The sequence below is a fragment of the Varroa destructor genome, unplaced genomic scaffold (genome assembly GCF_002443255.2).
Source record: "Varroa destructor unplaced genomic scaffold, Vdes_3.0 BEIS01000004.1, whole genome shotgun sequence".
NCBI lineage: Eukaryota > Metazoa > Arthropoda > Arachnida > Mesostigmata > Varroidae > Varroa > Varroa destructor.
In genome coordinates, this window is record NW_019211457.1 from 47,016,924 (window position 1) to 47,037,011 (window position 20,088).

Sequence of the window (20,088 nt, forward strand, 5' to 3'; positions counted from 1 at the left end):
AAGACACGCTCATCCTAGTCGAATGTCAATTAGGAGTAGTTAATGTAGGTTGGATCGATTTGTGAAGGGACAATTTCGAGTGCTTCTTACAAAGCATTTTCACGCAGGACGCTTCTTCAATGAGCAGGCGCTACGTTTAGGTCCGCTTTCAGACAAACCGTGTTTCGCTAAGGCAAAATTACTTAGTCAGATCAAATGTCTGCGCGCCGTGTAGCTTTAAACGTAAAGCACCTTGAACGTCTATACCGGTCCGAGTATGGGCCTCGACGGCCAAGTGTACGTCCAAAGGTTCGTTCGTGTAACATCAAACGAGGCAAATGCATAAGTTGATTTGTCATCGCAAACAAGAACGATTTCAGTTACGTTTCAAAGTCGGCACAATACACTGCATTCCCGATTAGATCAGCCAACGACCCTAGCTGAATGAAACCGTCGGCTGTTGTCGGATGTTGGCTGGATAATTTACACGCTGTGTTTGAGTTCTCGGCGACGCCTGAGTCCTTTGATGGGATCCTCGACCGCGCTATTCGAGAATTAGAGACGATGCATTATTTGAGTCAAATGAGTCCTGCCGAATGTTCCTGAACCAAAACCATTAGTGGGCCTTGAACTGAAATCTATTAAATTTTTATACGACGAAAGAATATACTTTGAAGGATAATTCACCATCTAATGACAATCAAGATAGCGTGGCGTATGCATCTAGACGAAGCTGTTTTGAGACTTTCAGTTCTGTGAGATAAAAGTTACGATAATTAGATCTGTTCCACTATCTCTAACAATTTCTAGATCAGCTCGTCCATTTAGCTATATTTGTAGCCCTTTATAGGCTTGCTAACCTAGTGGGATTGTTTAAGCGTGTGCAGCCGCTACTTTGAACTTTTTAGACTCCAGCACAGAATTAAGTCGAAACAAGCGACGTTGAATGTTAAGATCCTGTTGGAGCGGCATAAGGATATCGCACTAATCATAATGCAATCGTACCGATATTAAGCGTGATGATTGTCAGAATAGAAATAATTATTACTTTAGTTAAGATGGTGTTCACGTTGTAAAAATCACCCTGTGCATGAGTTCCCCCCAGTTGTCGCTTGTCCATTGATCTGTTCGTTCCTCAACTTGCCCATAACGAACTTTCTCGTCGTCCAACGCTTCAACGGTCAATGTGTGCCTACTAGTAACTGCGGCGACAGCTCCTAGTCATTCAGGGTTAGACGAGTGTCGCTGAGTCATCAACTGGGCCAGCAAACAGAACTTGTTCTGCCTGACGGCAGCGGGAGAAGGCATGGGAAGGCCGCGCACAACATAAAGTCATGGTGGGAGAAAACTCAAACCACACCATAATAAAGCCCATTGGTGAACACAGGCCTTATAGTAGTCACAGCCGATATTTTCGGGTTATCAGTGTAGCTCAGTCTCTGTGCTAAACAGCTACTGTGTTGTTCGGGCTTAAATTACGAGTCGCGCTCTTCTAATAAACAACGCACGGCCCGCTAGTTCAGAATAAGTATGGAGGTTTATTTGCGGTATACCCGCAAGTTTAAGCGGCCCGCAATATCTGTTCTGTTATTTACTGACGCGTATTCAGTAACTCTGATTCAAACTAGGGAAAGTAGGCCCGTCAAGGTACAATGAAATCGCAACCGATAGGATGCAGCCGTGGCATATCCGTTTGTTCGTCATTGAGCCGTGATCAGCGAATCCGTGAACCTATGAAATCTTACTGCAGTCTTAAATGAATGAACACGATTCTTGACATGTTTGCGTTACATCTAACATGGAAGTCGATCTTCAAACGACGACGCTAGAAACTGTGTATCAACAAAGTCTTATTATCTAATTCTATACGTATCGCATAACAAGATTTAATGATATCAAACAAGAGTATTCCTACTGGATGGCGTAGCGTCTAGTAAAGGGAAGTGACCCTCGAAAAGCGAAAGTAATTAAGCCAGTCTACAGACTTGCCAAACCTAGGGTGTTGACGGTTTAACGCCGCAATCCATATATGTACACACTGTGACCATAAAGCAAGATAATTTAAAAAAAAAAAAAAGAAACAACTGCTTTTTCAAGATAAGTATTAAGTTTGTTTCCCATATTGCTCTACCAGCTATTCTTAAGCCAGTACCACAGAGCGATCTTTGATATGTATCAGCTTGGCGAGTCCTGTGTATCCAAACTCTTATCATTGTTGATGGAAACCCTTTTTCTACGACAAAAACATCTCATCTTCAAAAAAATTGCGCCTGGCCACGTTCATGCAATCTTCACCTAGTCTTCTGCTACTTTCTGTATTAATCCTGCATAGACCCTATCCGCCAATCCGCACTTAGTGGACCGTTCCCGCTGACTGGCTTCACTCACATCTCCCGTCCAGAGAATGTACGTAAATCATTGTCGCCGGACTTAATGCTGTTCAACTGTGTGCAAACGTTCACAGATGGCGCGAGATGCGCCACTTCAACCGGGTATTGTGTGTTGGTGTCAATTTCGCGTGTACGGCTATATCAGCAGCAGGTCTGATCCATAGTTTTCGGTACCAGCTCACTTCTCCCAAGGCGGAAGGAATATAAAATTAGTTTTCGTCTTCAGAAACATTCGGAGCTCGGCGTGTGCACAGAGCGGATCTGCCTCTTTTCATGTTTTTCTCGTAGGTTAGCGTATCCTAAAGTATTCAAGGGATGGAGCGTCGATCCGGTATAGGTGAGTACAAATGGCATCGCCGCCATGTTACCTACATACAGTCTTTTGGCGGTGAGTCGATCCGCCACTTAAACACACTACACTACTTAGAGACAGCAAGCAAAATGAAGTAGTGAATGGCCGTATAGAAATACACGTTGCTAGATGTGCTGCTAGTACCATAGATGTCAAGGGCCTGCTCGCAAGTTATGGAGAACGCTATGGAGACAACTTGATACAACAGCCTGTTCTCTTCGTTAAACGCCTTCCAGGCCACCGGTCTTATCATTGACAATCGAAAGCATTAGCTGGCACATTTCTTCTGAATTTTTCAAAATACCCTTCAACAGTACGAGCGAAAATATTTCGTAATTGTTCATGTACAATGTAAAATTATTTTTTTTGTAGGTTCACATACATTATTTGGCTCGACGACCTGAGTGTCGTATAACCACAACGCTGTCAACTGCTCCTCGATATTTAATAGGGTCTTGCTACTTTTTTTAGAATATGAACAAACAGAAAATAAAAATGGGTGTAAAAAGCGTTGCCTTTGTTTTTTTTATTGTGGGAAAACACATTATAATACACTATCACGACTATGATCACTATCAATATGGGAACCGAAATACTGTTACCGCTTTACCTATGTGGGAAAAATAGGTTTATATTAAAATAGGTTAAAATAAAATTAAATAGATTAAAAAGGATCTATTTATAGATTTCAATTCAAAACAGATTTTTTAAAAGTAGTGATTTTACCATAGTGTTTTCTCGTCAAGCCAAACCTACTCCCAAAAAAACAAGCCTTTTAACGGCCGTTCTTTGAATAGGCCGTATACTATATACTCATAGATAAACAACAATGGTGACGAATACTCATTAAACTTTCAATACAGTAAAGGTTAGCCGTTAGAGTATTGGCTCTTCATGTTATCGAATCGCTTCGAAGTAAAACAACAGTTATTGTAGGATGGTAAATTTCTTTCAGCTACGCGTCATCATACCGGTTCTTATAGGCCATAAGAAAGACCGTCTGTTGTTGAGAATGTTTCCGTGATGGCGCGGCGGTAAAGTGCTTATTTACTAAACCTAGAAACACGTGAAACCAGCCAAATACGAAATTGGACGAACCAAACTCAGGCAATGTCCAGGCATAAAACTCGAAACATTTAATGCTAAATGCTACGCATCAGCTGTTTTCCTTTAACGTGATAAAAAAAGAGAACAAAGCTTGATATTTTTATTAGACGATTAGCTGTGATATCATGGCCTCTCTCTCTTTAATCTGATATCTATGTCCTACTTTAATCCTACAAAATGCCAAACGTTTGTATTAAGAAAAATACCTATACAAGCTTCGCTCGTATCGCAAAATTCATTTAGAACCGTTCTACTTCTGTAAGTCGAATGGGAACTGCCTTAACCTAATGACTGTAAGTAGAATGAGTGATGTCTGTTTCCATGAAAGTTGCAGACTTCCTATGAGAAATAGGACCCACTGTGCTTCTTTTATTACATAATGTTTACGTCTTTATTTTCCCTGCAATGGATCATATCGACTGCATAGGTCTTTTCCATTCTCTATTTCCCCGCCTTAGGCTAAACTACTCCTCGGCATGCATGCAAACTCAGACCAACAAGCGAAACCAAGTTGGTTTGTGCAGAGAATCCACAAAATAGGTATAAGCATACTAAGCAGGATTGTACAACTGATCCCTACCTTAGCTGGCGAAGCTAGAGCCGTATCTAACTGTCTGCTTTGTACTGTTGCCCGAAAAAGGGTATTTCTCTTTATATCAACGACAAGCAACGTTTTTTCGGCCCCAGCTGTTCATTCAGCTCTTTGACGGTAGAGGTAACTAGTCAGCGGCATTCATGAGGTCAGCATAACTGGTCATCAACTCTAACTTACACATGGTGTGATATGAATAGACACCGATAAGCGCGTTTCATTTCTAATGTCGTGGGCCTTTCTTCGTGCCGACCTAGCGGATAGGCAAATCTGCGTATATGTACGATAAAAACAGAGACAAATTTTCGGCGAGTCATTTTTACCCTGGCCATTTTCCTGTCGTCTGCTTATGGGCACGATAAAGCTAACAGACACATATACCGATGATAGAAGAGACCACCAAACGGCCTGGCGTTATTGGTCTACATTATGGGGATAAAATAAAGCTAGCTATTACTGAAGATAAATGAACTAAAGAGTGAAAGGTGGTCAAAATTGTTTTCTGTATTAATCCGACAGTGTCTATTTTCATTCTATTTTGCCCACTCGCATGTAAATGGTTCAGCTATTCGAATTGACTTGTTACTCTTCTCGACAATGGCTCATTTCTCGTCATACATAAAGCCCAAAGTTCGACCCTATTTACGAAAGGAGATCGGAGTTGGTTCTGTTGCAGCTCGCAATATCGATTCGCCTATCATTAAACAAAACCATTACGATACTTCGGTTTGTGCATTTCCGTGTCCGACGTCAGAACAGCTGGAAGCGATATTTCAAAAAGTTGAACTGGGTTTGTGCATGTGAACTTTTCTCTTTCCTTATATTTCGCCTATTTTTTCGCTAACATTTATTCGATCGAATGTGGGCGCGGGGTTGGTACTTGTATATGTGTAAGGCGGGGAGGGGGCGAAGTAAGGGATATATATATCTTTACAGCAAATTTTACTGTTGGTAACGTTTCAGAAGTACTTCGTTTTACTAGGGCGACGACTGATTCATTAGTCGGTCGTGTTTTCTATTCGATCCTCCGCGCTAATAAAGCCATATGAACATATGGCAGCAAAAGATAGTTATACTACCAACGCAGTGCTGAGAAAGATACAGAAACGTTTGTTTACACCCTCTACACTCTTAGCAGCGTTCTCTTGTTGCGTCATGATTCCGTTTTGCCTTGATAAAAAAAATCATACTCCGAGGGGGCAACGGCTAACGATCGACGTTCTATTTCTAATCGTTAGGATATAATGTTATTAGTAGCCGCATAACAGCCTCTAAATGACACTCTACGCACATGCACCAACAGCATTGTGGATCATTGAGATGATTTGTAGAACTTCGATTTCATCTTTCATGTAGAACTTGAAGCGTCATGAATCACTCAGATGAACTTTGATGAGGTATAAAAGTCAGTGGTGTAAGTGAGCGGCGGGTGTTCAAATAAGATTAATTATCAATTAAAAGGCAAGTAACTAGCGGTATATGATCATCAGTACAATATATATTTGCTGATATGCTGCTGAAGAACCATCACTGTTCATTGTAATACAGCATGAAACCATATATTATTCTTTTTTTCTGTTTTTGTACTAGAAACGTCATTTATGATATAATATCTTGTAGGTTACGCCCTCAATAAACCTGGCTTTTATTTATGGATTCAGTGACCCGGTAGAGAAGATCATGCGTAGGACGCATACGTTTGGCTCAAACAATAACAACAGCAGCAAATTATAATAAAATGTTTGACCGAACATATTTGCTTTCTAGCGGCAAACAACTCCAAGCTGCCAATTGCTAGGCATAGCTTCATAATAAAGCTCTACAAACGGGCCAATCCCTGAACCTTACAATATAACGTATGTCTAGACCTAAAATTTCTTGCTTCACGCTGTGAGAACTCGGATTTAGCCGGCTCGTCATTTTGTGGCACCGCCCATTTTGATTAGATAGATCATATCGGCGTGTTGTTTTTCTGTTCCGTTTCAGCAACACATGTAGAGGGGTCGATGTTACTGGTGTCGCCGTAGACACCTATACAATAGTTGTTATCCCTTTCGACCACGAGCTGTGTCACCTTTCTCACTAATAAAACCTTTATAGACGCGCCATGCTAGATTTCCAGTGTGATACAAGTACGTAATACTACCAACGATCAAATTCTGTCTTCTCCCGATCCCTTTCTAACCAACCAGGTAACAGAAACTAACATTAATATGTCGATGTCCAGTTGCTGTGAATACGGCAAGGCTTCATTCTGCTTCAGCCTTCTAGCTTTTCAACACAATATACTTGTGATGAACTTAGCATTGATGCAGACGAGGCCCCTGCGCTTCAGAACAACAGCAGCTGCAATATCAATTGGTTTCCACATGTGCTCATTGCGCGAAAACTGTTCTTATCCTAAGAAGTTGGCATATCCACCGATGATAGAGACTGGCGCTAGAATTTTCGAAGCTAGCTTCCGACGATCACCACCAGGGCGTCCACCCTACCTACAATCGCTGCTGCCGCTCGAGTCTTCGCCATCACTATTGAAATGACAGCAAGGTAGGTTATATTTGGTTACAACTTGGAGCAGCGATACTGAGCGACACCGGGAAGCGTTTTGGTTTGACGCAACGACCTCCCTGGGGGCACTCCACTCATCTGGTCGCCCAACCGTTCCCTTTGCTGCCATAGCTGCTATCCGAGCCAAACCGTTCACGAATCGTGGCATAAGCGACTGTCTAGAGACTGTGCCGTCACCACTCTGCTCAGTGAAGACAACGCTATATTTGACTGAGAAGACCACAGAAAGCCGTTAACGTTGCGGCAGTCACAGTCAACGAACATTCACAGAACAGTGGAAAATTTTCTTAGTGTATAGTTTTGCAAAGAAAAAAAAAATCATGCCTAATGTAGACTCGAGAATACTCACGTAGGATAGCATAAAGGCTGAAGGGAGTAAAGATATTAAGGCAAGTCTTGATGAACCGTTTGGATCAATTCAGATTGGCACACAGTGAGTACAAGATATTGGCAATCGACTCTATCTGTATAAAGTGTGACTTTGCATACATTGCGATGCATGACATCATCCACCTGACGGGATCGTACGAATCGCACGTCCTGTAAATATGTTTACTTGATTTAGTCTACGGACAGCTCTGACTTTACCTATGTTTAGGATTAAAAATCATCGTAATTTTACAAAGGTTTGTAAAAAGCCAATAATAAGTATGAAATATGAATGTATCGTAAAATACATAAATATACATATACACAACGATAGAAATTTTATTAGCCTGTGTGCATCTTGACATCCGTGAAGCTAAAGTAGTATTTATAATGATGTTTCGTGCAGGGTAAGGTAAGTATTATTTGGTCTAACTTGGATAATTAGCACACTATTATTGCTCTTTGTCTATGCGTATAGATTAGTACCACAGGGCAGTGATTCGAGGTTGTCTTTTGATGCACTTCTCTAAGACAATCGTTTTAGAAACAGTTTGAAATAACTGCGGCTACTTTAAGCATAGTGTATATTACTTATACAACAAAATGTGTAGATTGAATTTTCAATAGCAGGTAAGGAAAACGGTAGAACTTACTAAAATTGAATGATTTTACTAGATGAACATTAGTGTCGCCAAAATCAAGTTGAACAGTCATCTGTACATTCGATTAATGTGTCATTTAGGAAATAAATAGAATAAGTAGTGTGCTAATAGCCTGACGCATTAGCGAAACATTGTGTTACCGGAATATCGTTTCCGTGCACTCGTTTCTCGTATTATCTGATAGACTGACGTCACAGGACATTAACGGAGCAAAACTCCATCACTATATATTAGGTGCACAAATGAGCTATGGGCCTAAACCTGGACTCTTTCACTTATCGCGCTCTGAGATGTATCGCGGACCTTCTCGTTCAACGGTTGTCCCATTCGGCATGATAAGGCGACATATCCTTCCTGTGAACACCACTATCAGCTTTTGGCTGTAAAGAACCAGACCAAGTTTTTTTTCTAATAACTAGAATGTAATAAATTCAATGTACATCTTATTAGTAAGTAAGTAAGTAAGGAATGAGCATCGTACTCAGCAGTGACACTGACGACGACGCATACGTCCCTTGACAGTTTTAAGGTCTTCAGCTTGCATCTATTATAGTAGCAGAAAAGTAAAACGTAGCAAAAATAAAAGTAAAGCTATATATATATATATATATATGAACACCTTAAAACTATCAAGACGTTTCGGTCCAATTCTTTGTGCATACATACATTGAACTATCTTCACACTCACCTGCGTCATACTATCAATGCTTTAATTGTTGTCATACTCCTCTTTCTCATGAACTCAGAAGTCCTCATCAAACACTTAAATCGTATCCTTTAGCTACTGCGTTAAATTATACGGTATCACTGTCATTTCACCTGCTATTACAAATCATCATAGGCCATCGGTTCCACTTGTACACTATGTTTGCTGCATAGTGGTTCCCGTTGCGATATTTGCAGCATGTCTCGAGAAAATATGAAAAGAATCCATTCCCTGTTTGTCTATATCCGCACGTATGTAGGTATAACTATTTAGCTTCATTTAGCCATGGCTCCTAGTCGGATCCCATCTAGTCGAGCAGTTTCACTAGGACTGCTAGGGGCTTCTTTTGCCGTTGAGGACTTAAACCGCATGCACTTTCGGAACTCCGGTGGTTGCGGTGCTCATTGTGAACGCACTACTCTAAGATAGCGACTCAGGAGCGGTATTCAACACCCTGTCGGTTGGCCCCTCAATCGGCCGGTAAAGGAGCTGTTGCTGGCGTCGATGGCTATCGTTACCAGCGCCGAATCGCGCGCGCTGTCAATTCGTTGGTTCGTCATCCGTATCAACAGCTGGGGTGAGGAGGAAACGGGGTGACGAACGCTAGATGGCACTACAGGGCCGCAAAACGATTCCATGGCCACAGTGGCTCGGCCTGGCGGCGAAGAAGCGAATTTTATGTACGGGATATCAGATGTGCAGGCATGTAAAGCGGTGTTATGTGATGACATAATAAGAAACAGTAGAAATGTTAGGTCAATATCACATAATGAATCATATAGAAGTAGGTATCTAGTAAATAGACAAGGCTGTTCATGACAGGGACCTGTTCAATAAGGAGTATTTTTCAAATATAATTGATCGATAAGGATACTGGCAGCACGTAACTGATTAAGCCAATGTTTCTGTTTACCTCGTGTGAGCACAAAGAAATCATCTGTTGTAATGAACTAAAAATGTTTCGATCTTTATTTCTGCTACTACCATTAAGCATTGCTTCTGGTCTAATGATGAACTAGGGACTGTAATAATGATATCAAGCATCCGACACGGTAAGTGGAGTTTGCCTGAACTCAACCCCAACTTAGTTACGAGCACAAGTTTGTCTGGTTCACCTTGAATTTGAGCAAAGTCTAAATTTAGGGCCATAGTGTTTGCATTGATTTGCATGCAACGTATTTTTCCTGTCAGAAACATAATTTGCTTTTCGTTAGAGCCACACCAGAATTTTACTATCATTTTAAAAGTACGGATCCAAGACCAGGAAAGCATCAATACCTAGCAATGTTATTGAAATAGCCGTTCAAAGATGCTTGAATACGTTTCTCCTGTATATTATCGACAAGCACCCGATTTTACAAAAAAAGGCAAAGTATTCTCTAAGCAGACTCGAAAGCGACTCATAGTCCGATAGTTGACGATATTTTTTTCAAAACAACATCTTCCTCTTAGTTAGGTCTATTTAGTATAAAAGTTTTACTACATTTCGCAGGAGCATTATATGCTCAGTAAGATGCGTTTTCTTTTTATTCAGAAGAACCTAGCTGACAACTAGTAAATTTAGGAATAAGATATCGTGGTTAGCAGAGGTAATTCTTGAATTGCAATCAGTTGAAGTACAAAAAGCACATCCGATTTGTTTAAGACTATATCTATTATACACTGTTTTTTTTTTTACCAATGATAATTTCTAGGCTCTCCAATGTATCTTCTCCGAAGTCAAATAGGATTTTATTCGTAGCTTAAATCTTTTCAGATAAGGTCAACGAGTTTTTTAGATTTCATCATAAAATTATTGTGGTTAATTTGTCGTAGGAAATGTTCCAAACAATCTAGTGTCCAAACAAAGGATCACTATCGATTTTCAATAAAGCAGCTGTTAAAAATATTTACGTACACTAGTGCAGATAAGGGCAAGTCGTGGAAATACAATTCCATTGGCGCGCCACTGTAATTAGAAGCACATTGACCAAGTCTGTCAATTTAGAGAGTTTCAGAACACTTAGACATGAGGCAATTATCTATTAATGTTATTGTTTTTGTAAAAGAGAAAATAGATGCCAATTCTGCTTCGAATCCCAGTAATGATTCTTAAATCTTTTGTAATTCGAAAAACGGGTTATATTTTATAGTGTAGTTGCTTGAACCAACTGTAATGTTCCGGTACAGTGGTCAATTTTATTCGCACGAGTCCAGAGTCGCTCAAAGTTTACTATTATCTATCATTGTCCTTTTTGTCCATGTGAAACGCTGGTGGTTTTTTTTTGGTGTTAACTTCTTATTTTTACAGGTTTTTCGTTTCTTTGATACGTATAGGCATTTTGTGATTAAGTTTTCGTCTTACATGCACGTTATTCAACTCTTATCTACTCCAGAAAGCGTCTTATTAAATAACCTATTGGGGGAATAAACGACCAATGCGTTACTCAAACGTAGCCCTTTTCGAGTGACTGATGATTCCATTATGTTCGAAAACAATGCACCGAATATAAGTAAAGTGTTTACTTCATGTTGCCTTCAATGTAGTCCACGTAACGTGCTTCATGGCAGAATGATGCAACGATCGAACCTGAAGGCATTCTGAAGTGTATCACAACTCCTGATAGCTGGCACAACATTCGACTGGACCTGTCTGGTATGTGGCTTGCAGGATGTCCATAGTCATGTAACAAATGTCGCAGTCCAAGGAACCTCCGTAGTCTTAGTGGGATTACCTAAGTTTTCGGATAGACTAAGACATTTTGCAGCGAAGGGTGATCACGGACTCTAAATTAAAGTTGGAGTTACCACTAGTTTTGGTTCCGCGACACCTTCTCAGCATCTGACAGTAGTTTTGACCAAGAAACAATTACGTAAATTAAGGTTATATATTATCACAGATTATGCTAAAGGTATGGGTTGACTGGATTGACTAAGTACCGGTGATTATAGTTGAATATTAGTAGGTAAACTCTACTATAATATAATCTTACTTTTTTTAGGTCTTTTATATGAGTTATTGATACTGGCGAGTGCCTTTAGCTTGTGAAGGCTGTTCTTAGAAATAAATTTTCGGGCTGCAAGTACCAAATAATTTTAATGTGAAAATGATTATAAAGAAATTTTACCACCCGATTAGTCTGTTAACGGATTTCAGGTTGGACGAAGTATTTGTAAGTTGCGCCCTCATGAGCGCCGAAGGAGAATCGTAAGCAGCCAGTATCAAAGGCATCCGCAAGGATCTTCATCACTAGTACCCAGTTCTCAGTATATATATATGTGTGTGTGTGTGTGTATAGAGAGAGAGAGATTTTATATCTTAATGCGCCTAGGTGTGTTACTTCAGCTTATCGATCCCTACCAACTAAATAGTATGTTAAAATTCGCTAAAGACTTGGAATTGCAAGCTTGCAAGAACGAATGAGAACTACATCTCATTGATTAGTTTTATCGCAGGAGATATGTGTGTCCTATGAATATCCTTTACTAGACTTTTCTTTGTACTGTAAAAAGTTGATACGGCATCTAATTTTCAAACGTAGCGCATATGCGGAAAGAACTAATCTTTGGTAATTTAGAAATTACTTTGCAACAAAGAAAGAAGACGACTAGAGGTTCGTAATCATTAATAACGCTAGAAATCCATATATAACTTTTAATCACGTTTGCGCTCAAGTCCCTGTCGGTGATGAATAAAAACAGAGATCATAATTTTTTATTTAATTAGACCCAGATAAATGTGGTATGTGTATAATAGTAAAAATAAGAATAAACACTTCCTGGAGCTCCACGAAAAAAAATTGTAAGTGCGAGCTGCGATAACAATCGTTTTCATTTGCGTGTAGACCTGTCAAAGCACCTGCTAGGAATGGGTCTTGGCCAGTTTGGCTTGCAGGACATAACAGAATCACCTTTTGAAGTGGTAATACTCTTTTGCGGCCGTCATGAAACTCTTAATGGGATTAAAATTTTATTCTTTCAAATGTTCGGTTACCGATAAGCTTGTCTAAAAATGATACCGAAGTCAAACACACTTCCGCTGTGCCACCCGTAACTGGCAAGCAATCGTGTTTACGTTGATATCAAGCCGTTCTACGTGTGTCTACCCTCGATATCTCCAGGGAGCGTTGCGTCATTGTAACAACGGCAGGTATTTGCGAAGACCCTATTTATCTGGACAGTGGAGTTTACACTCTTTTCAATTATAGATATTTTCAAATTTCTCATGCCATTGAGAATTACTTGATTCTGCGGTTAGCTGGCGGCTATCGTCTCCGTATATATAATGACCAAGAATCTGCTTTTAGATGTTTTGTTAGAACTTGGGTTTACCATGCTGCAACAAGGTATTTGGATACTCACCATTAAGCCGAGCCAAATTTTGGCCACCGAGATGAAAAGTTGAGTCTTCTCCTAGAGAGGTAACATTCACATATACAGAGTGGGGTATACAGAGTTTGTTGATACATTTCCTAACTATCATTTTTAGCAAGCACCACTTAGAAATGAATTACATAATAGTTTAATTTAATTTTCGTTTAAACGTAGCCACCATCACCTCGATGAACTTCATCTGTAGGTAGACTGCTCCCGAAAGTCTTCCGCGAATTAAACCTGAAATTGTTGACGACTTATTGCGAACGACGGCGTGCGCTTATAAAAGGTATGCTTTTGAAAAATCCCCAATTTAAATCAACTTCTATCTTGTTAAGCGACTCACACTATATAAGGAACGGCAGTTATAAACGTTACATAACAATGGCAACATCATGGCATTCCGTTAATTTGATAGAGCGAACAACCACTTTTTCGGATATCGGAACCATTTTCTTAAAATACTGATCGCCCCCCAGACAGCGAGCCACTGTTATCAGCTGTATCTAGCTATGTATAAGTGAATATATTTGTGATATTATGTAGCAAGCATCTGGCTGATTAAAGCTCGGAAAGAAACCACGTTTTTGTTATTACATTTGCTTCAGCTTTATGAATCGTAACCTAGTGGCACATTTTTTTGGATTACGCCGCATATTTATAATGTCTGCTATTTTCTTAAAATTAAAACCGATCGGAGATGTATGCGCGTCCTTATATCTGACCTGTTACTTGTAAAATTGCTGTACTGATTGTATAATAGTGGGTTGTATATTATTGTGGGACAAATCCTTGTTATTTCGTGAAAAACAAATTAGCATCTCAGCAATCAGACAGGTCATCTGAAATTGTAGCAATATTCCAATGGCCGCGAGTCATGTCTGCCTTTTAGTTTCCTAGCCTGCATGTACGAGCAAGTTATTAAGTTAAGGCACTCATCTACATTACAAGGAGATCACTTTGCCATTTTCAGTACGTTTACTCCTTTCAAAATGCCTCAAAATGCGTAATACTTCGAACCATTCGTTTGCCGTTACTATCTAACTCGACCTGGCGGATGTAATCTGTGCACAATTATGGAATGATTATAGCCAACATGATGGCCTCACTGTTATCACTGATGACATTTTCAAAGTAAGTTGCTAAGCGTGTCCGATGAACTGAATAAACTTTTTTTTTTTTGTTTTTCTCACGATTTGTTCAACGACGTGCAGTTGGTGGAGTTGGGCGATCCCCAATCTTTTACAATTAGACCCTGCTGGGTTGTCGATGTACTAAAATAGAATTGATATGAATTTCTACGCAGTGTTCGCCGAACTATAGTGCTTATATTATCGGAAGATGAAACCCAAAATCGTAAAAAACAAAAATTATGCAACTATATTCCATATTCGGAAAACACAAGCGAAAACTGACATCGTCATCTGCTTATCACCACTCAATAACACCCATAATTTTTATTGATCCTTTTTATAAACAATCATTAAACAAACACGAATAAACGTTGAAGGCTTCAACCGCTTGAGAAATTCAAGACTGAGATTAAGGGATTTAAAGATAAACGGTCAAAACACTCATCAGCAAGCAACGCTCATCTGCGCGACTACGTACCTTTCCTGTTCAACTCCAAATTTAGCCCTGGCGGGTATGAAAACAAGGCACAATCGTAGTCGTGCTGTTTCTTTTGTTATCTCTTGTTATGGACAAAAAAAAGTCCATCCGTGGCTTTCCGTAGAACTCTTTCGTATCTATTCGACAACCTTTCCAGTTCGAGCGAGTAAATAGAACGCTCTTTGGCACAGTCTTTCGAGATTGCATTGTGTGCCTCGTAGGCAAAGAGCATCTCTTGCCAGCTACGAGGAACTCACAAAACCGTTGTCATTCAGTGTAGAAGACAGCGTTGCTAAGTGCCTCTCCGAGCATTGGCTGTCGGCATAACGATGCGTGCATCCGCACTGTTCGCGATTTTATTACATCTTGCAAAAGAACTTTTCTTCTATTTGACCGTTAGGACCTATGACACAGTGAAGTTTTTATTCCATCAAGGGCTCCGCGATGGACGCAAGAAGTGTCCGGCATTACGGAAGCCCTTCCTCGCGTACTCAGCTACCAGACTCGCAAGGATGATCCGAAATCAGGAGGTAGATGACAAAGCGTTCACAGAGAAAAGTTACTTTGTTACACAATAGATAAATTACGAATAGAAAAACATGGCTAACCTTAGGTGGCTTCTGTAGAAATACTTTTTATAACCAATTACGTTATATTATCTAAGCATATCCTTCTTCTAATCTCAATGCTTTCTAATAGTTTATATGCTAGTTTATATTTACTATTCCCCGATTCTGAAATATAGGACCACCTCGTGACACTATAAACGTCCAGATGATTTACGGCCTAGCAACGATAGTATTTTGATACACTGTGGTGTTTGCTAACGATAGTAGAAATTAGCTGCGTTTAGCTGCCCTAAATTCATCTTTAGTAAACTATGTTTCTATCTAGAACTCTTCATATACCGAAGCTTTACCTTGATCATATCACGCACGGCAAAAGCCACTTAGAGATGCGTCTCCATAGGCAAGGTAGATTTTTCGTAGACAGATTACGGAACAGTCGGCTACAGTAGACATCCACATAGGCAGGGCGAATCCAGCACACGGTCCTTATGTCACGCCGAAATAACGTTAGAATACACTCTTATAAAAACTTCATTATAACAAAATACCGATAACGTACAAACAATGACTGGTTTTAGATAAGAGTTCAACAAGAAATCGATAAAACCAAGATGCTGTTATAACGGCCAGCGAATAGGGAACGAAGCCAATTGCTTTGAAACAACAAACCTTTGCCTGTATAGGTCTAGTTCTATATATGAATGAATGTCTGTATACATATACTGGGTCTCCTGTTGTCCTATGGAAGGAATGTTATTACAAAATACGAGATTTGGAATGTACGATCGAACATCATTTTCATATATTCTTTAATCTGGTGAAGTACTAACTACAATATCTTAGGTTCCGGTCACAGATCCAATATGCCGACACAACGCTGTGGCGCGTGGTATATCTTTGTCCGGCTCACGACATCCTTCCACAGTCTTTTCTTCTAATTTCGACGCTGAATAATACTTTTCAGTGGAATACGTGAAATGTTTCGGAAGGCGTTGGTTTTTGGGAGAATGAATCAGTTAGTCTACGTTATACTGTATACAATATAAATAAAGTATAGACTACTTTTCCAGTTCTGTTTTACAGATGAGTGATCCGATTCAGGAAAGTCGGATTTTAGAAATCTGTCTAGTGCGGACGACAGGACTTTGTTACCAATGAAGCGTGCGTAAAAAATTATTTTAATAAAGTTCTTGAACTTTACACAGATTTCATCTGTTTGTGATGTCCTCTGATGGTATGTTACAGCTGACCTCTGAGGAATTGGTTAGTGCCGTCATTGCTCGAATTCGCGAGGTTGAAGTCTATTTGAACGCTGTGGTTGATGATCGCTTTGAAGCTGCGCTGGAGGATGCTCGGATAGCAGACGACGAAATAGCGGCCTGTAATAACATCCCAAAATTAGCCGAAGCGAAACCTTTTCTTGGTGTGCCTTTTACAGTGAAGGACTGCATTTCAATTAAAGGTAGCTCGTCTAATGGTAATAGTAAAGAATTAATAAATTTGAGACTTTATTTTTAGTACAATCACAATTCACAATAATGGTATTATGATAAAATACTACGAGTACTGTAACCTATTACGACTATGTTAGGTAACAAGAAACTGAATTTGTCCTGTGAAGGAAAAATTCTTTTGACAATATACAACGCTGTAATATCAGCAGATAAAAAAAAGTACACCAATAAGCGAACAGCTCTACGTTTTAGTTAACAACTTAAGCATAAAATAAATATAAGTGAATTACATGTATACATACAGTAAAGACAATTGGATTGGTACTATTTTTAGGCATGCTCGCTGAGGTGGGTAGTGAAGCTAGACGAGGTGTTCGGGCCAGTGACGACGCTGAATGCGTCAAGCGCATGGTTGCCGCTGGAGCAATACCCCTGGCTATTACGAACGTTGCCGAGATGTGCCTCTGGATTGAATCCACAAATCACCTCCACGGCCGAACAAATAATCCATACGATCTGCACAGGTACATAAGTTCCTATTGGCTTCCTATTTCCTAAAAAGAAGATGGCCGATACTATGAAGAAAAAAAAAAACAATTTTTAATTAAATTCAAGTTTAAGTAGAAAAAAGTGTCGGAGTCTGCAACAGTGCGATTCTAAGCGCTCAGTATCTTAATGTTGATTCATAAATGTCGCCCGTAGTTGCGTCTATCGTTGTACGTTGGTGTTGACTGGATTTTTTCATGTTTTGTAGAACTGCTGGGGGCAGTACCGGTGGGGAGAGCGCTTTAATCAGTGCATACGCATCTGTCTGGGGAATCGGCACAGACATATCAGGCTCTATTCGCTTACCTTCAGCTTGGTGCGGAATTTTCGGACACAAGCCAACCCCGGGGCTTATCGCCTGTAAGGGAGTAAGTATAGGGCGGAATTATTATACTCTTACAGAATGTTATCGTTACGCTTCGTAACAATCGGTAAACGGGAACAAGATGTAAAACAAGCTTCCGGCGCTAAGTAGTTAATCGGCACTGCTCTATTGAGAAGGTCTTTTTCTACTATATCTGACCCTCAGAACTTTAAAATAGATGGAAATTGTGAACAATAGAGAATACGTTAGATTACCTCATTCATTGATAGACCTGCTAGATAGGCGGCCGTTATTTATCCCTCAATATCTAGTAACAATATCAAGTACATCTGCCATCGAATTTTTAACTACCAGTTGAGTGCACTGGTTTTGCTAGGTTGTTCCTGAGAAGAATCTAGAGCTGAAGTTTACCCTTAACGTGCTGGGACCCATGGCACGTACTGCGGAAGATTGTATAGGAATGATGAAGATATTGGCAAACAATCCTTCTAAGTTGCGCCTAGATGCCCCTATCAACCTTTGCACTCTAAAGGTGTTTTTTTGCGATCATGAGGGCGCGTCATATGTGTCGGCTATTCAGCCGGAGGTTCGTAAGCAGGTTCACCGAGTGGTGGATTTCTTCAGGCATGATCTCAAAGCTCAGGTACGGCTTTTTTATTGCTTAAAAGTACTGACTAATGATTTCATATATTTTGCTTGCTGGAAGCTCCGCCGTTGACATATCTCACGTAATATATACAATCAAGTAAAAAGAGAATGCAAGTTTCTTGCAGGTCATTACTCTAGGCTTGCACAATAGAGGGTTTTGAGATTTGGAGATATCTGAATTTAAGACCTCATAAGCATACTTACATGAGCTCGCCTAAACCAAATCAACTGGCCAAATGAAATTATTTTTATTCGCATTTAGTATATATATATATATATATATATATATATATATATATATATACACGTTAAAAAATCCACTGGCCATTTGTCATATTTTTTGGATTTGTTCCCGAAGTAAAGTTCCAATGTTTGATAGATAAAAAGGCAAGTACTGTCAGTAAATATTCAGTGCGTTGATATGAAGATTTTTCTTAATAGTTTGTTAGTAACGTATGTCATTCTCTAGGCGTAATATGTTTGACATCTAACTCTAAAGCTAGTTTTGATTAATTTCTTTGTAATATTTAGACAGCGCCACTTCCCAAACAGGAGAATATTGCGCGACACCAAGAATGGTTTTTCAGCTATCTCGCAGCCCATAAGTTTCCTCCACTCAAATTGGACTTCGATAAGCCCGAAAATTCGTGGGACCCGATGACAGAGTTGGTCCAACTCATTAGCGGTTTCTCTACTCGAACTAACGTTGCAATCTGTGTCAACCTTCTCGATGAGTTCTACCGAAAAAACTACGCCAAATGTCTAAAAAGCTACGGGGAATTCGAACAATACAAACAACTGATTTACGATCTTCTTCAGAACGATGGCATCATCGTCTTACCAGCAACTATATCCGTAGCGCCATTTCATCACGGGGTAGGTTCCATCAAATGACTTCTTTTGAAGGCAACTGAACATTTCTGACTAATTCCAATTACCGTGAGACGAAAAGCTATCATTAAAGCATTTTTTTCTACTCTGGTCTCCTTACAGACTCTGTGCGCCCCGCCAGTGTACTTTGGGTTTAGTGGCCTAATTAACATCCTTGGCCTTCCAGCAACCATGGTGCCTATGGGTCTCGACTCGCGGGGCATGCCTCTATCTGTTCAAGTTCGTAATTTTACTCTAACTGGGTTTTGCACATGCTGATTGTAGGTGAGACAGTTCGAGCCGTTTTGCATATATGTGTATTGTACACTAAAAAGGTCAATGTAAAATCTGGGTTCATTGTGCTTTCAATCTAATTGCTTCTAGATTGTCGCTGGCTATGGCCAGGATCGACTAACGCTCGCCGTCGCAAAGAAGCTCGAGGAGAAATTCGGAGGATTCATTCCGCCTTGTCCAGTTTGGTAGTAGATTTTGTGGAAGCAGTGTTTACCCCTGAAAGTTAACCCGAAGCGTGATCTAGCACGCGCAAACATAACTGATCTTCCAGCCTGAAGAAAAACTACAGTATGAAGCGGCCGTGAAAAGAAGACATTTAAATAAGTGTAACGCGACGATGCGTCGAACAACAAGAAAGATAAAATTAATTAAAGTCACAACGATTTCGTCACAATTGGCTTCTTTTTTGTGTGTTGACTTTGTAGGAGTCATCAAAGATTTTAATGTGTAATTCTTACTATTGGGTAACTTAATTTGCTATCGTTGCTTGGAAAGCATGTGAACTCTTTTGACTATATGTTGATTTTATCATATGGCGTTGTTTGCTTTGAAGAGTAGTGCCGGACGCTGCCTTATCCGATGTACTTCGCTTACGGTTAACAGCGATTTTATTCAATTAGAGTTAGTAGTTAGATTGATACTCTGTTTGCTTTTGTGTATCTTCAATTAGATATCTATAGCCGTTAACTTACT

The 20,088-nt window shown here is 39.9% G+C and overlaps 2 protein-coding genes across 10 annotated transcripts in view; one reads left to right on the plus strand and one right to left on the minus strand.

The window, feature by feature from the left end:
- The window catches only part of LOC111249004 (uncharacterized), a 26,066-nt gene extending 11,239 nt beyond the window's left edge, over positions 1–14,827 (minus strand). For 2 of the 9 annotated variants that reach the window (XM_022802238.2, XM_086988008.1), the window contains exons 1-4: positions 14,690–14,827; positions 13,067–13,318; positions 8,708–9,380; positions 8,323–8,399 (exon numbers count right to left, since the gene is read on the minus strand). The gene's annotated coding sequence lies outside the window, so the exon portion shown is untranslated. Of the gene's footprint in view, positions 1–8,159; positions 8,400–8,707; positions 9,381–13,066; positions 13,319–14,689 lie in introns of all 9 variants that reach the window. The other 7 variants (XM_086988010.1, XM_086988009.1, XM_086988007.1 and 4 more) reach the window with 4 other exon arrangements.
- Positions 14,828–15,018: 191 nt separating this feature from the next.
- LOC111249003 (fatty-acid amide hydrolase 2-A-like) lies at positions 15,019–19,789 on the plus strand. Its single transcript, XM_022802236.2, has 8 exons — positions 15,019–15,219; positions 16,504–16,720; positions 17,047–17,236; positions 17,467–17,626; positions 17,960–18,226; positions 18,763–19,107; positions 19,225–19,341; positions 19,486–19,789. The coding sequence occupies exons 1-8, from the start codon at positions 15,019–15,021 to the stop codon at positions 19,582–19,584; spliced, it is 1,596 nt and encodes a 531-aa protein (XP_022657971.1). The 3' UTR covers positions 19,585–19,789.
- Positions 19,790–20,088: the final 299 nt, after the last annotated feature.

What these genes read in the sequence shown, in the direction of transcription:
- LOC111249003 (XM_022802236.2), top strand. Translation starts at nt 15,019, where the DNA reads ATGCGTGCATCCGCACTGTTCGCGATTTTATTACATCTTGCAAAAGAA. An exon ending in GGATGATCCGAAATCAGGAG is followed by an intron (nt 15,220 to 16,503) that starts GTAGATGACAAA and finishes GGTATGTTACAG; the next exon opens with CTGACCTCTGAGGAATTGGT. An exon ending in AATCCATACGATCTGCACAG is followed by an intron (nt 17,237 to 17,466) that starts GTACATAAGTTC and finishes CATGTTTTGTAG; the next exon opens with AACTGCTGGGGGCAGTACCG.